Genomic DNA, 17,842 nt, shown 5'->3' with positions numbered 1-17,842 from the left:
CAAAAAAACAATTTATAAGGTTATTTTGACCTAAGAAAAAAGAAAAGAGATAATGCTCATAGCTTTACAATATCACACATACAAAAATATATAATAATTAAGTGCAAGTGATAAATATAGATATAGCTCTTCAATCATCAATACTCTAACTATAGTCGTCTCTCTTCATCAAATAATGGATCTTCGATGAACTCATAATTAAATTAAAATTTTGTTTTTATATCATCGACAACCTTATATTCTTATGGTTTTATTATAAACTACAAAATTTTCTAAATATTTTCGATAGTTTTTTATCACACTCTCTAGAGTCCTTTATGATTCATCATTTTCTCAGCCAACTTTGAACAATAAAATAATAATAAAGAGCCAGATGACTTAGAAATTTTTTGTGATTTTTGGAAACTTTGTTAATCAAAAAATGTATTTATAAAGTTTTATTGAAATCCCTAATATTATCCAATTCTTGCATATCTCCTTAAATGGTACGATTATGTCTACTGTTCCCTACATTTTTGGTCTTAAAATATTTTCTTTTGATATTCCCTCACATCTCTAGTAAGTTCCTCGGTACTGGTACATATATAAAACAAACATCCTATAATTGTTGAATGTAGCAATCAATAATGAATTGAATAAAAATGAATTTAGAAACAAAATTAAGGTCAATCAATAATAATAATAAATGTATAATATTATAAAATATAAATATTGAAAACTAAATTCTTTTTATTAATTTGATTTATGAAATTGGACCATGTGAGTAATAATACTCAATAATTTTGTGTTGTATTTCTTGTGTTGTGCGATATTAATCTAAACAACATGAACACATATAACTTTTATAATATCTTGTATTTTATTTTTTAAATGTTAAATTTAAAACGTGTAATACAGGGTCCTTCAGGGAGGTAGGTCTGTTACAATAAAAGTCTAACAAACATGCCCATAAACATATACGTGTACTATTTAACCCCCGAACTAAAAATAGGGTGTTATAAGTTTGACCGCTATGTGTGTGTGTGTCTTTGTGTTTGTCTGTCTGTGGCTTCGTAGCGCCTGAACGGATGAACGGATTTTAATTTTGTCTGTTTCATTAGAAAGGTAATTTAACGGAGAGTATTCTTAGCTATGTTTTAAATGCGAGCTTAGGTTTCCGTATCCGAAAAAACTAAAAAAAATGTGGCGATGATCTTGAAAATCGATTCAGTTTGGAAAAGTATGACATATAATTTTAACATATAAATAATTACTATGGAAATGAATGGTCAAATAAACCTGGCTCAATTCATTTCCAAAAGTGAAATAGTAAAATAATAAGGTAATTCAAAACAATAATTCAAAAGAACAAACTCAACTCAAATATTTCAATTTCAATTAAAATATTTCAAAAAATTTGTCCCAAAAAATGATAGCTTTCTAAGTATCCTTTGAATTTCATCTAATTTCCTTGATCATCACTTTGAAATTGATTTAAGAAGGAGTGTTATAAGCATAAAGTGTTTAATCGTGCGTCTGTGTGTTTCTCAGTGGCATCGTAGCCCCTAAACGGTCGAACCGACTTGATTGAGAACATTTTATAGCTAAGTATCCAAAAATCGGTTTACAAGGAATAAATCGCATTAGCAGGGGGTTTTTAAAATTTTGTAAGTATCACTTGTTAAATCCTTAAATATAGTTTTGACTAATATTAATCGGAATTATCTCAAAATTAAAGTTATATTATGGTATGTCGGATTTAAAAACGGTAAAAGAACATTTTGCTTAGAATTTAATCCTTTATTGCGTTTTGCTCCTGGTATGCGGTATTTCTAAAACACACTGCTTATTACAGTATCTTTAACAAAAATGTAGAATGAAATAAAAAAAATGAATCGATATTTTTTTTTTTGTAAGTGTTTTTAGTCCTCAAATAAATATTATTGCATACGCGAGACATAGCGGTGTAACCGATACTGATATTTATTCAATAATGTCGCTTTTTGTTTACATGCAAAGTGTACGTTAAGGTTCTCTGTTACGTAATTTTTAACATGTGATTTAGACCAAGTATTAATAATCAATCCAAAACACAATCCAAAAGGTATCTTTGGTTGTCATATCAATTTTGAAGATACTGAGTTGCCTTGACTAACTTCTTTAACACTTGCAAATCAGTGACAGAATGAAGATTGTGGTATTATATAATATAAATATGAAATGATACATTCTGTAGTATATATGTAAGATCAGTGTAGTTTAATTCATCAAAGGCTTTCACTTCTTTTTAATTCAAGGCAAGTTGGATACACTATTTCTTTTAATAATAAAAAGTGGCATGTGTTCACGATTTGTAAATATTGCAGGTAAAATAAAATCATGGTTGCATCGCAATTGCCTAGCCACATTTATAATAGACACAATTTAATATGTGATTTTCGCACCCTGATTAATATTTCCCAAATTTTTCAAAGTTCTTTTTCAATACATTTTCCCAATATTTATACCCTGTATGAAATATATGTCTATTAACGTATACTAATTTTAGTCCCAAGTTTATAATGCTTAGAAATATTGATGCTAAAAACAAAATTTTGGTAAAGGTGTTCATAATTACTGATATGGCGCTGAAATTTTTATAGCGTGCTTAGGACATAAAAAGTGAGTTTGTAAATTATCAACATATGTCAATTAGGGTCCGTAGGACTCATCTTGTAAACCGTAAAAGATAGAACAAAAGTTTACATGTAAAACATGTCCCTTATAAAAAAAAAAAACTTTTGTTTGAAACCTTTTTTTAATATTATTATTTTCCCGTGTGGGAGCAAATTAGAGCATAATTATGGTGTCCTTTTTTTCGAAAACTATAAAAGATAGAGGGTTGAAAATTTATAGGTAGCTTCAAATAGTGAGTTTTATTGATATTTTTGAAAAACAATTAAAAGTTTTCTAGAAAAAACGAATACAAATGGAAGCCAGAAGGACGCTATAAATGTTTTAGTTTTTAAAACTTTTCTTATTTTGAAAATAATGCATGCCTTGATATTTAAAATTGTCTATACAGGGTATTTTAATACTTATCTTAGTCAATTGTTTATTCCCACTTATTCTTAAATTATTTTAACGCCAAGCAAATTTTGGCACCCAAACTTTTTATAAATATAATTTTTCTTATATAAAAAACATTTTTCTTGATTTAACTTATTTTTCCCGTTATTTGCCTCATTTGGAAGCTATCATTTTACAGTAACGAAAAGAAATCTTTTTGTTATTTAATGCCCTTTATAGTGATATCAAATTTTTTCGATCTAATGGTTATCTTGATCAAATTTAGTGACTCGCGCCTTTGAGCTTTTATACCTCTATAACACGAAAAACAGCACTTATCGTAATTAATGTACAGCTTTCATGCTATTTGGAGATAATGTTTTTTTTTTTTTTAATTTTTCTTTTGCGATTATCAAATTTCCAACACGTTGCAGCAACTTTAACATTTTATTTTACATTTTGTCATATACCTACGTATAGCCAAATTTTCTGCGAGGTACTAAAAGGCTGGTCAAGTGTTGATTGTGATCTAGGGTTCGATATTACTATGTTGCTGTACATTAGGATACTGTACCAATTTATATGTTTAAGTTTTTACCTAGCCAAATGATTATTTATCAAAATCTTATTTTCCTACAACGCAACGCATATATGTTACAGCAGCCAATGTTTTTTTTTTTTTTTTGTATTTAATGTATATCTCTCTACATGCATATATCAAAATAATTTATAATTTGCAGTTTTACGGTTTAGGTGATGACATCATCATATTTCACAGTCGGTAATACTAATATTCATAAATAAAATAAATATAGAGAGAAAACTGAATGAAACCCTATTCAACTGTCCAAAGTGTATCCGTTTACAATATATGAAATTTATATGAATTCAATTTTGTCAACAAATTGTCTTTCAAATTGGTTTGAAAGTTTTATATTAATACTGTTCAGATATTTTATTGATTTTCTAGTATAAAAATTATTGGTTTCACCTCGAAAATCGAATTCGATTAAATGCAATAATGACATATTTTAAGTCACATTTCCCTCGAAAGCTAACGTTTTCCCAAAAAATGTTTTAAACAAAAATTGTTCGTTTTTTATGAGGGTCAACGTTAATTTAAGCCCGAAGAACTAGGTCGAATCTGATGTCAGAACATGAAGGCCCCTATCAAACTCCTCTACAACTTTTGTTAAAGTTAGTTTTTGATTGGTTATAAATATAAAACGAGATATTTAGGTAGGTAAAATGGCTCACCCTGTATATAACATCGCAAAATTAATGAATTATATTCATTTTGCGATGTAATATACGGTTTGATACTTATTTATGTTCGTTGCTTAGTATTCGTCATCGTGCATGACTAGAGTTTAATATCGATTTAAAATACTAAAAATTCTATTCACTATTTCTACTTTACTTAATTCGCTATGAATGTGAACTTATGACATCTTCGTGTCAAACTAGGCACGTGTCTACAGGTTCAAGGTTACAAAGAAGCGCATGTTTGGAACTTTTTAACAAACATAAAATTAATTGTGAAAGTAAGTATACAAAAAATTACAGTTCGTTGATATTGACATTTGTACTGATATTCAAATGTATGATGGGTCTAATTCGTATAAATTTTGCAGAAATAGAAAATTTTCATAAAAATGAACAGCAAGCCTTGGAACTCTCAATAGTCAGAAAATACGAAATGGACCCACCCAAAAAGGATACAAAAGTGAAAGGTCGCAGCATATGAATTTGTCTAAGACATTACTTCTTCCTTATCTGGTCGGGAAACATTCAGACGCCGGTTATAGGACCTAAACCGCCTCTGGTTTTATGAATATAATGATCGTGAATTTGTCACTTTAAAATGTCTTTGGATGAATTCAATAATTTGCTACAAATCACAAAGTTATTAGCCTGAGATCCAAGATTCTTCTTTACCATGGTTTGAATAAACATTTGTACCTTTCCCTATCTTATGCCGTTCATTTCAATGGGTGAAATAAATAAATGTAAAAAAATGCATGTACTATAAACGATATTACATATGTAACTTTTATTTTATGTGGTTTTAGTGTTTAATAAGAGTATTGAAAGTACAGTAGAATCTCGATCGAGACTCAATAAAAATCAAGGATGTTCCAATTACTTGATTTGATCCGATTACTAGAATTTTATGGAAAAATTTGTTATAGTTACATAAAATATGGCTTTCCAAAAACCTGGAATGTATTTGTCGAAGTACCTTTAGCCGTTCAATTAACAGCCTAGCCTTTTTACTAAAAGCCGTTCAACTAGCAGCATGAATATATTCAGTTATTCAATCAAACAGCTATAGACAAATGACTTGAATCGAACGTCTAAGTAGTTGTCCAGCCTGGTCAGTTAAATTTAGTTTCGCTTTCTGCCATCTGTTACAGAAACGCACAAACTGTCATTATGGTGTAGGTAAGCAAATTGTTGGTGTTTCTGACATTCAATGGAAGAGTCTAGTGACAAAAAGTTGGAACAGTAGGTACTCAAATACAAACCTTGAAATTTCTTTGAGAGACACTGGGCAAGTCAATCAATTTTTGGTGACCAGAGATTCTAAAAATATAGTTGTAGGTCTCCTATGAATCAATGTCTCAATAATATATATGCTTGTTTTAAAAACAAAGTTTTTTGCTAATCCAAATGCCATGGAAGCTTACTTGCGTTAACAAATAATATTTTAAATACTTACATGCTATTTGATCTACAATTTCTAATGTCAGATATTTCATGTTTCAAAGGTCAACACCCTATTGTACGAATGGTCTAAGCATCACCCAGCCAGTTCATTAAACGTTGCACGTATGATTATCTGAGACTTATATAGACTCTTAAACTATGCATATATTTTATATACTTACATGAATTGGCACGTTTTTTAGGTTCTTTGTTTAAGTCCGCAGCAAGTTGGTAATTGTGTGTGCCTAGAAAAAATAAAAATTAAATTATAGTAATTTTCGTTAATGTTTCTAGATAAAGTGAATGGATATGGGCGAACACTATAACAAATGTGTACGCATGTGGGCTACCTATGAATACGCCAAACTTTCTAGCGGTAGAGTATTAAGCGAACTAAACAGCGAAAAATTAAACGATTAGGTTAGGGACCGTCCATAAATCACGTCTTGCGAGGGGTCAAAAAGGGATAGGAGATTAGTTCAAAAGCACTACGTTAGCGGTCGAATTTATGACCGTTCACTATGTGTATACCTTTTATTTTTTCAGGATAGTGTAGACTCAGCTTCTGGAGCCATCTTTAAATAAAATACTAGCTTATAATTTCATCCGCGAAATCGTATCTTTTAAATTTATCCGTATTATGAATGTATAAAGTTTTAAAAATATCATTTTCCACAACTATAGCCAATAAAAAAATAAAAAAATTTATTTTTAATAAATTTATTATTTACAGAGGGATTTACTCTATTTAAATTTTAAAACTATCATATCTGATTATGTTTTTGTAATTAAAGTATAATTATTATTTTCCATTTATATTTTAATATTATCTTCGATTGTTGTTGAATAATTAAATAGGTTTTTAGTATTGTTTGTATATACAGAGTGCTTATGAAAGTTCTGCCCAAAAGTTGTACGAACTACATTAACTATTTTTCTTCATTAACTATGAAATGGTTTTTGCATTCCAGCAAAGAAACTGATACAAGAAAAATGAATTTTAAAAAACTCCGAAAATCCACTTCCACAAAAGACAAATGAAAAGGGAAAATGATTAAACTGGTGATCCTAGCTGTTGAATAACTTAAACATAGAATGATGAAAATAATTTTCAGCATTTCTGGTAGATTAAAAAAGCTTTTCCGTGGGTGTATATTTATCAAACGTTTCATCGCGGTGCATGTTTGAAACAAAACGGCTTTCCAAATATCATTATAGATCGAAAGTTTTCCAATCATCTCTAAAAATTTACGTAGGTACTTATATTTAGAAAACAGCCTGTATAAAGTTCATAAAGCTTATAGTTTAAATATTATACATATATAATATTTAAATATAAAATATTCAAAAAATTTAATATTTCACATTTTATTTGATTTTTTTTTTTTACTAGATTTTGTAATTAAACAGAGCCCGGAGCTAAACATCAGAGGAATATTTTTTCACTTCGTTATTACATTTATGAACATTCATAGAAAAAAAATTCGAAAATTTAATAAAATGACATTTACATTTTTTTTTTCGAAATACAGGGTCATTTACGTTATTCGACATGATAAAACTGATGATAACTTGCTTCAGTTTTAGAAAATTTTTTTCTGAGGCTTGGATATGTTTTTAAATGTCGGGCGAAGTTGCCTTAAAGGTCCCGTTCCAAATCCGAACGGTATTTTAAATTTTGAAAACGAAAAACTAGTCTGTCGGGACTTTATCTTAGATATCTTTCTTTTTTGCACATGAAGCCTTATAGCTTTTACATATTGGGTAAAATATCGATAATATCAGATTTTCAAATGAGATTGGAAATCAGATTGAGATTTGATTCTATATGGAACATTTTTCATCATAAAATGGAACGTTATTTGGTCATGTTTTGGAAAGTGTTATGATTTACACCTCATTTTAAAGCTTATAGTGTTGGCTAATGACGAAAAATAGGCTGATGGTCTGAAAATGTACTGCTTAGGAAAAACAATAGGAATATCCAAAAACTCCCCATCATAAAGATAATTTTTCGTGACGTTTCTACAAGCTAGCTTTTATATTATAACTTCCCAAACACTCTGTATATTTAAAATGTAAGTATATATTATTGCAATAATAGTGATCAGGTCGTTTAACTAGCTCTCTTGTATACTCCAAAGCTTAATTGCAATTTCTAATATTGTGGTTGTTCGATAAATACTCGTATTTTCCATCTAAATCACAAAACCATGATATTAGTAGCCAACCATCAACACATTGGATAAACAACTGATGTTGTTGCAATTTATATAATGGAATATAGAATATATTTTATTATTATTATTTATCTTTGATAAAATAATATACACAATTATTTATACGGAATGACAAATTTATTTTATAGTGTAGTCCTGCAGATTAGTGAAATATTTATCTATCAGTTATTTGCTTAATTCCGTGACCAGGACACCACATTCTTGAAACCTATTAGAGCTAGGTTAATTTTGATCACAAATTTGAAAAGTATGACCCAAATTTAGTAGGATTACATACTTGGTTTATCAAAATTGGATAAAATTTGGATGTGATAGAGCAAAATTAATTTTTTTGAATTCTAATGACGTCATCAAGTTAAAAAATTCGATTTTTTTGATAACACAGGCAAATTTGATCGGATCTTACTGGAATTTTTTTTGAAATCCACTAATTTTATGCCATTCTTTTCAGCTGTGATGTCAGATTCACGCCAGCTATCATTAATTTGCTTAAATCCGACACCAGGACAGCATTCATGAAAACTATTAGAGCTAGGTTAATTTTGATCACAAATTTGAAAATAATGGCCCAAATTTTGTAGGATTACATACTTGGTTTACCAAAATTGGATGAAATTTGGATGTGATAGAGCAAAATAAACATTTTTGGATTCTGATGACGTCATAAAGTTAAAAAATTCGTTTTTTTATAACACTATAACAAATCTAAATTTTTTTATATAACAAAATTTTTCGCTGACTTGCTTGTCTTACGTCTTTTGGTCTACTCAAATGTAAAAGCCATAGCCTATGTGAAATTGACATTATTTAAATGCTCTGATAACTTGGACCATACTGTATAATTGTTATTATTTAATAGCCCTGTATTTGTATTTCATTGAAGAAGACATCGAATTATCATTGTCAAAAGCAAAGACTGATGAGTCCTTTTACCCGCACTCTTTGCAAAAAATCATAAAGTCTTTTTTATGTAAATATAAAAAAAAAAAAATTAAAAATTTCTTCTTAGAACATTTTTATTCTTTAAACTTTTTAAGAACTAATAATTTGTAACTGTACAATAATTTTTAGCATCTTGTGTACCTACAGGATACAATTTTCCAGGATATTTGATTAAATCAACAACGTAATATGTCAAAGGTCCTTCGTATTCATTTACTTTGATATCATCATTATTATCCTCATTTAAATCAACATCATTGTCTTCTGATGGCACTTCTCCAAACAATGGTACCTCATTCCATGCCTTACCAAATCGTCCACGTACCATTGTAGCTGGTATTTGTAAACGATCAGCTAATACTTTAAACAACATTGTTCGTTCCAAATAACTACCAATTTTCACTAAACCAATTGGTATAAAATTCGATCCATATTTGTATTTAATTCGATTCAAGTGTTCCAATTGCACGGATTCCCTTAAATAGATATCATCGTGTGCGGGTCCACATGTGTGGCTTTGAACATATTTCGCCAAATATCTAATTCGTTTGATGAGTTTATCAAACGGTGATACACCACTTTTGTTATAAGAAATCGAATTGAATAATTCAGAAATTTCCTCGAAATATTCGGGTAAACTTGGATCGGGAGGTAAACAACCAATCCATGACATTAAGCGTGGACAAATCTCTTCGAATGATGTATCAGATGATGTATCGATTATCTTTTCTTTACGAGATTTTTGATCAGCTTTCGCTAATTGAATTAAAACTTCATCAGCTAGTAGTCGTTGTCTTTGGTATATTTTTACATCTTTAACTGAACCACTTGTACTTCCTTTTTTAGATCCTGGCCTTTTTCTGCCTGACGCTTGGGGTTGTAAAGATGTAACTTCAATTTCATCTTCGTTTTCATCAACTACTAATGAACAATCACTTTTCGTTGCTAAAGGATATCGACATTTTGTAAATTTATGTTGATTTGATAAATTTTGTTGAATAATTCTATAATCTTCAACCATTGTTTCGACATCTTCATGATCACCTAATAATTCATTTAATAATTGAACCGGTGGAGAACGGTATGTAAATGATGCCGTATAAATAATATCCAATGGTGATTGCAACTGTTTTAATAAGTCTTCCAATACTGGAAGCTCTTTCATTGGTCGTTTAGCTACGTAAAATTGTTCTTTTGTGATATCCGTTACCTCTAAACGTCCCAAATAATGAAATTTCGATGGTAAATGTGAATTATATAAATTTTCCAAAGTACGTCGCCATTCTGGATAGTGTGCGAATTTATTTGAACGCGCTTGTAATACTGGAAGAAGTTGGGATTTGATAAATAAATAATTCATCCTTCGGGTTTTACATAATTGATTAATGAAATCAATACTAGCGTAAACTAATGGATAATTATTTGATTTTAAGCAATCGATGAGCTTTAAATAACATTCTGATTTCAAACACCATTCAATCGAACTATTTTCACACATAAATCCCATTAAAACATTTAAAACGGCTGTCTTTATTTCATCGGAAGAATTATTATTTAAATGTACGTACAAGGTGTCCAGTAAACGTGTTTTTAAGATACATGTATACCAACTCTTTAGTAATATAAACGGTTGACATAGATAAATATATTTTAAAAACACTTCAGTTGGTATTACTTCCCAATTTATGGTTAAAGTTTTTAATATTGTTTCAAAAATTGCTGGTGTTGTTAAATATTCTGCTACAGACGATTGGGACCAGATTATATATGTTAAAGCTTCAATTGGATACTGTCGATTGGGTGACCAAATTAATGGTGTTTGTAATAATCCAACAATTGATGCAACACATGAATCGACGGCAAATAATTTCACTGCTTTCGGATGTTTAACCATTGCATGTATTGCCTTAATATAAGAAAATTATTTAAAAAAATATATAACATGTATTTTCGGGGAAAAATTTGTTTAATGCTTTTTTAAGGCATCTTTAGGGAAATATAAAATTTGCGAAAAATTCTAAATTGTAAAGAATAGATACTAGGTTGAAGTTGTAGAAGTTGCCAAATGTGGTTCTTTTAAGTTTTTATCTAAGCAAGAATGCTATCAATAAAAATTAATCTACGAGTAAGAATGCTTTCAATAAAAATTATAATATAAATAAATTAATAAAAAGTACACGAACAGGCAGAAAAAAGTAATATTTATTTGCTTATATCTTTAGTATCGTGATATAGAAAAAGTTTCAACATCGTATGCCATTTAAATTAAATTAAATCGAGCGTGAGATAAAAATGAATGATTTTTTATCTTGGTCTATTTTATAAAGACTTTTGTACCTGGCATGCTTTTAAATTGATATCTACTTCGGACGTTTTATATCTTAAAAGAGTTAACAAAAATTTATCCACACATAATACATAAAGCTCATGCCTTCCATATTCCACATTTCCGATTTTGGTAATAATTTCACATAATTTTATTAATAATTGACTATTTTCTTTATTTACTGGTAACTGTTCCGCATAAGTTAAAAATCGTGGACAATATTCTCGTTCCAAAAAATGGATTACTGTATCTTCAAATAATAAAACTTTCCCCATAATATCCAAAGCCAATCCATGTAATTTATCATTCGAATTATTCTCCAATATTTGAAATAGCGCATTAAAAAATTCTGTATGTATTATATAATCGTATAAATCGGAGCAATTCGCTAACGTAACAATTTTCAACATTAATTTTAATGAATTTTCTTGAATTTGTATATAACTATTGGCAAACAAATTATAGATAACTTCGAATTTGAAATTGTTAAAACTAAATAGCTTATCAATGACATTTGTAACGTCTAGAAAATTGTTGATGATTTGTAGCGATGCATTAAGTATATCTAAATCGGTGCCAATCACTACATGATTCCATGATATTTCTAATAAACCAATTTTATAGACTTCCATTGCGACATTTGTGTTGAGTGTTAAGTATGCGAGTGTGACAGCAGCATATTCGTGTAAAATTTCATCCGTGAACGATGATAAAAATAGAACTGTTTTATTAACTAAAGAAGAAGACAAAGATAATGAATTGTCATTTTTGAAAGAGACTTGAAAATGTGCCTCATTTTACTCCGGGATATTTTCTTTCGTATTTTAGGCGATATCTCGGAATCTACTCATCCTGTTGTCAAAAATATTCGATCATACACTAAAAAACTCCGATTTCTTGTAATTTTCGAAATGGGTTTCATTTAATCAAAATTATCAAAAGACACGAAAATCTAGATGAGATTGTATTCGAATGAGAAGTTTCTGCTGCGTTTCCCGATTTCTTGCAATTTTCATAATGGGAACGTATCCTTTTAGAAAAAAGCAATTCATTCACAAAACTTTTGTTCCAGAATTTGATGAAATTTGGTATATGAGATAATTAATACCCTTAAAGTTCGAAAATCGAGTTCAATTAGCGATTGGGAGATATTATCTAGAACTTTGTATAATAAGACTTTTATTTTGGAGCCATTTGACAGAACTTTTGTTCCAGAATTTAATGAAATTAGGTATATAAGGTAATATAGACCCTTCAAGTACAAAAATCGAATTTAATTAACGATTGACAGAGAGTTCTTGAGATATCGTCTAGAACCTTATATCAAAAGCTGTCATTTTGGAACCATTTCACAGAACTTGTATTCCACAATTTCATGAAATTATGTATATAAGGCAACTTAGACCCTAAAAGTACAAAAATCGAATTCAATTAATTATTGAGAGATAAGTTATTGAGGTATCACCTAGAACCTTGTACTAAAAGCTTTAATTTTGGATCCAAGAAGGAGACGGTTATGAATCTTTGAATGTTTATAACTTCTTCGTTTTTTTAATCAATTTTAATTTAACTTTCAAAATTTTTACTATGGGAGTCTCATCTTTTTTTGAAGGTGAAGAAATTTGACTAACATCCGTGATCGTAAATATTTTCATCAACATATTTTTCCGAAAACTACCTTTTTCCTAGAGAAAGTAATAATAAACGTTTAATTCTTTACCTAAAGTCATATTATGCATAAGTTCATTTAAAATATGAGGTAATTGTATTAGCATCGATAATAATTTCATTGTAAAACGTAAATTATTGATTTGTGCCATTGTTGAACCATCAATAATATGTAACAATGCTTGTATAATACCCATATCATATAGTTCATTTAAATTGTCAGTGGAATTAATTGCATAACGATTTAATGCGATTAATGCATCATTGATAATCCGTTGTTCAGGACAATATAATAATTTGATAATTGTATCAATACTAGATGTATGTAAGAATAATGATTTTTCCAAATTTTTTGCTTGTGTTATACGATTATCACGTTTATCTGGTGTTTTTTCCATGTTGTGATTTTTTCCTGAAATGTACTTTGTGGTTTATTATATTTTTTTTTGTATGTGTTGACAAATACCTTTGTAATTAGAATTTTGGTTTTTCCTAAACTTTACTAGAAATTTCATTGGTTGCTTAGCAAAAATTTAACGTGTGTTCCTTAATTCATGTTAGATAATGCGTTTAACTGAAACCCGGATTAACAAATTTTCAAAATTTTTTACAAATTTTAATCCGGCAGAAACCACGAATAAACGTTGCATAAAGTTAAAAAATATGATTTTTTTGATAATACAGGCAAATATGATCCGATCTTATTGGAATTTTTTTTGATACCCACTAATTTTTTGTCACTATTTTCAGATGTGATGCCAATTTTTCGCTAGCTATCACTTATGTGCTTAATTCCGGGACCAGGACTCCACATTTTTGTTTATTAGAGCTAGGTTAATTTTGATCTTTGAAAAGCATGACCCAAATTTAGTAGGATTACATACTTGGTTTATCAAAATTGGATAAAATTTGAATGTGATAGAGCAAAATTAAATTTATTTTGATTCTGATGACGTCATAAAATTCAAAAATTTGATTTTTTTGATAACACAGGCAAATTTGATCCGATTTTATTGGAATTTTTTTTGAAACCCACCAATTTTTCGTTAGCTATCACTCATGTGCTTGCTTAATTCCGAAGCCAGGGCTCCACATTAATGAAAACTATTAGAGTTCGGTTAAGTTTGATCAGAAATTTGAAAAGTATGACCCAAATTTAGTAGGATTACATTCTTGGTTTATCAAAATTGGATAAAATTTGAATGTGATAGAGCAAAATTAAATTTTTTGCATTCTGATTGCATTCTGGATTTAAGGATTTGAGACAAAAATCGAAATTTATATCTTGACTTTAGCTATAATTTTTTTCTTAGGGGCATCATTATGGGTCATATTTTTCTGCTTTAATTCCACTCACCTGTTGTAGGTTTCTTCGTGAATATAATTGTTGGTATATCAATACTTGGACGTGGTGATTTGCCACCAACTGTAGAGATGGACTGATCAAAACTAGTACTATCACAATGTTTATTATGATCTAATAATACACTTGGTGTACAGCCCATCACTACCCCTCGACCCAACCATGCACAACCCCCAGCAACCCAACAACCAACACACACCACACAACAAAATTTAATTTCAATAATTATTCTCTACATAATACGAAAATAATAATAATTATATATATATTTTTTTATTAAACAATAATTATTTTAATTATAAATAATTCACTGATATTGATGTTTCATTTTAATTAAATCACATTATTTTATAAATGATTTTTTATCTGATAATAATTATATTTTATTTATTTTTATAACTTTTTTTTAAATTTTAATTATAACAATGTCAATAACATATTAATTTTTTTTAAATTAATTGTTACACTATATTTAATTCCATATTTGTGCAATAATAATTAATTAATTTATTAATTACACAATAATAAAATATTATTTATTGATTTTTTAGTTTTTTTTTTTAAATTTTTATTTTATTCTTATTGGTTTTTTTAAATCCATTTTATTGCACCATACAGAAATGTTTGCGGTAAAAAATATTTATCTGTAAAATAAAAAAAAAATTAATGTTTTTATTAAAGATTAAGATTAATGTATCAATATCGAAATTGTTTATTTAAAATTAATGTAATTTTGATGATTTTGATGTAATTATTTTTAATTAGTGTACAGCGTGGTCCAAGTTATAGCGGCGTGGTACAAGTTATTTTATCAAATGGTAAATAACGTTAAAATAAAAAAAATTTCTAAATAAATTAAGGACGTTCCCAAAAAATCACGTTTTCTTAGGATCATCTTTAAGTCGTGTATATTCAAATCGTGTGTATTCAATCGTGTCATAATTTCTTTACCATCCTTGAAAATCGAACATTTTCGATATATCCTCGTACAATTACAAAAGTGAAGAAATTATAATTTTTAGTAAATTCAAATTTTTAGCTACACCTAAAAGTGGTAACCTCATTCCGTCGGCTCATTTTTTTATTAGCTATTTCAAAAAAATTATGAAAAAAAAAGGCAATTAACAAAAATTTATTAGACTGTCGATCGTATGATATTTCTTCCTTTTCAATTTTTAGTGCTTTATTCCGTATTCGATACTACAAGCGCGGCATGGAGCTATACTGAGTGTAGCAGAATGAATGGTCAAATATTTAGGATGTGATGAAAACAATATTTTGCTATAGCAAACATGTGTCGAGAAACTATCCTCTTTGGAGCTGAAGGGCTCCAAAAAACAAATAGTTTCCAACAAAGGTTGTTGTTATTTTTATAAAAAACATCTTTGCTATTTGAAGTTTTGGCTATTTGAATCCAGAGGCAGATTATTCATAAGGCAAAATTTTAAAAATGAATTGTGTAAGCTAGTATGCAAAAAAATTATAGTTTGTTGATATTGACAGTTGACAGCGTTTCGGGACACATGCTTTTCATACCAAAATCAGAAATGTTGAAATTGTAAAATCTTTTCATTTGATGTACTATAACAACCACCCCCACCCCGCCTGATTATTGCCCATTTGTTCTGGTGCACCTGGTAAATGTGATGCAAAAATATTCGAATCAATATACAATGAATTGATGAAGGTCGTGCTGTTAAAGTAAAAACTTTATTATTTTTTGCATTTAACAATCAATTTTTCATTTATGACTAAAAAATTAAAGGAAATAAAAATATTGAAAAATTGACAATGAGTTGAAATTTTTTTCCTATTTTCATGTTATTTTTTTTTTATATCTGGAAATAACAATTTCCTTTTGAAATTACTAGATATTAAAAAAAAAAAATCAATTTCTGCTTGTCTATTAGTAATTGACATCTAGATATAAAATTCAAAGAATCGATGGACATTTTTATTATGAGTTTTTCACTAACGCTGAATATATTTCCAGAGAACTTCTGAATCAATCAACAATTCTGGATTGACTACCAAGTTCTATACTTGGTCCTTGACCTAATTTCAGATGCATTAGTAATTTATTGATGTATGGTTGAACAAATTTTGATTCGTCGACGTCATTCATATGACGTATTTAGTTCCTACAACGTATCGTTTCGTTTCACATCTATCGTGACTATAATATTTTGAGTCTTTTTAGCATACTGCTGTTGGTATTATTCGAACTCAGAAAATAGAAAATAAACAGGTACTAATATAAAATATTGAATAAGTTGAAAAGAGATGGTAATAAGTTGGTAATTAATAATTTATCTCTATATATTTTAGAGAGGAAATATAATTTAGAAAAAAATTTTTCGAATAAAATATTTCTAAAGATTTTATAATTGCTTACACTGGTCTAAAGCTGCGTTTAAATAAAAAATTCTGGTCTGGAATTTATTTATGTATAGAGAACTTAAAAATCAGCAAGGTTACGTTACCATTAAGAAAGTTTACAATTTCCTCAAAATATAAACTCAGCAATGTTTAAAATAGTTTATTATAGATCTTTCTCGAAGCTTATAGAAGAATTATTAGAGTAAAATACTCGTTAAAACAGCATAATTCCAGGTAAAATGAAAATACTACATAATTATTCTAAAGTTTACAATAAACAGAAAATTAATAATTTCATTATATTGTATTTTAAAGTGACCTTCAAAATTGGGTAAACAGTTAGATTTTTCAATTAAAATTTCAGTCATATTGTCACAAAAATCTTTTTTTTTTGTTTCTGGCCAAGTCAATAATTTTTAATCGAAATCATTTGATATTATATTAAATATCAGTGTTTTTTAACAAAATGTATTTTTAACACCATAGAAATAATCTTGTACCGTAAAATGCATTCTGGATATTCTAATAAATAAAATAACAAAATTTTTTTTGACAAATAATAAAATTGAAATTTACTAAATTTAAAAAACCTTCGACAAATTTTTCGGTTACGGAACCCTAAGCTGGCACTTGAAACATATCTAAGAACACTTTCCATGAAATTACCTTTTTCCGTAAAGCCTTTTCCAAACAGACAGACAGACACATACATAACGGTCAAACTTATAACAGCCTTTTTTTAGTTGGGGGATTAATAATTTATTAAGGTTTTAACTTTAATTTCCCTGGTAGAAAGTGCCCGATTACTGCCCGACTTGCAACCAGGGCCCGATCATAGAATGAAAAGAAGGTCCGATGACAGGAGCCAGGAAAGGTGACAGATCGGGGCCGATTATACTGCCCCAACTTATGCAAACCCTGCAAGGTAACTAGTATCGCTAGCCCGAATATCTTGGCCCAACTGGGGCCACTGACCGGGTATATAAAGTGAACCCGAGTACGTGAGCCCGAACAGGCAACAACAACAGCTGAACGCACTACCCTGAGTACTATTGACCCAACCAGGCAACCAACCCGGCAAAATATCGTTAACCCCAGTGTATAAATTTGATCGGGCACCCACCGTGGCTAAATATAGTAACCCGACCACTATGAACCCAGTCAAGAAAGACTGGGTAAATAATTTTT

General features: G+C 28.9%; 1 protein-coding gene across 1 annotated transcript in view; it reads right to left on the bottom strand.

Moving 5' to 3' along the window:
- LOC123297372 (high affinity cAMP-specific and IBMX-insensitive 3',5'-cyclic phosphodiesterase 8) overlaps positions 1–14,479 on the bottom strand; it is a 73,136-nt gene extending 58,657 nt beyond the window's left edge. Inside the window, exons 1-2 of the mRNA XM_044879004.1 lie at positions 14,270–14,479; positions 5,919–5,981 (exon numbers count right to left, since the gene is read on the bottom strand). Coding sequence (XP_044734939.1) covers positions 5,919–5,981; positions 14,270–14,417 — 211 coding nt within the window. The 5' untranslated portion in view covers positions 14,418–14,479. The remainder of the gene's footprint in view (positions 1–5,918; positions 5,982–14,269) is intronic.
- Between the last annotated feature and the right edge of the window lie 3,363 nt (positions 14,480–17,842).

Source organism: Chrysoperla carnea, chromosome 4 (assembly GCF_905475395.1).
Source record: "Chrysoperla carnea chromosome 4, inChrCarn1.1, whole genome shotgun sequence".
NCBI classification, from domain to species: domain Eukaryota; kingdom Metazoa; phylum Arthropoda; class Insecta; order Neuroptera; family Chrysopidae; genus Chrysoperla; species Chrysoperla carnea.
The sequence above is the reverse complement of the archived record's forward strand: the minus strand, read 5'-3'. Positions and strand labels throughout refer to the sequence as shown.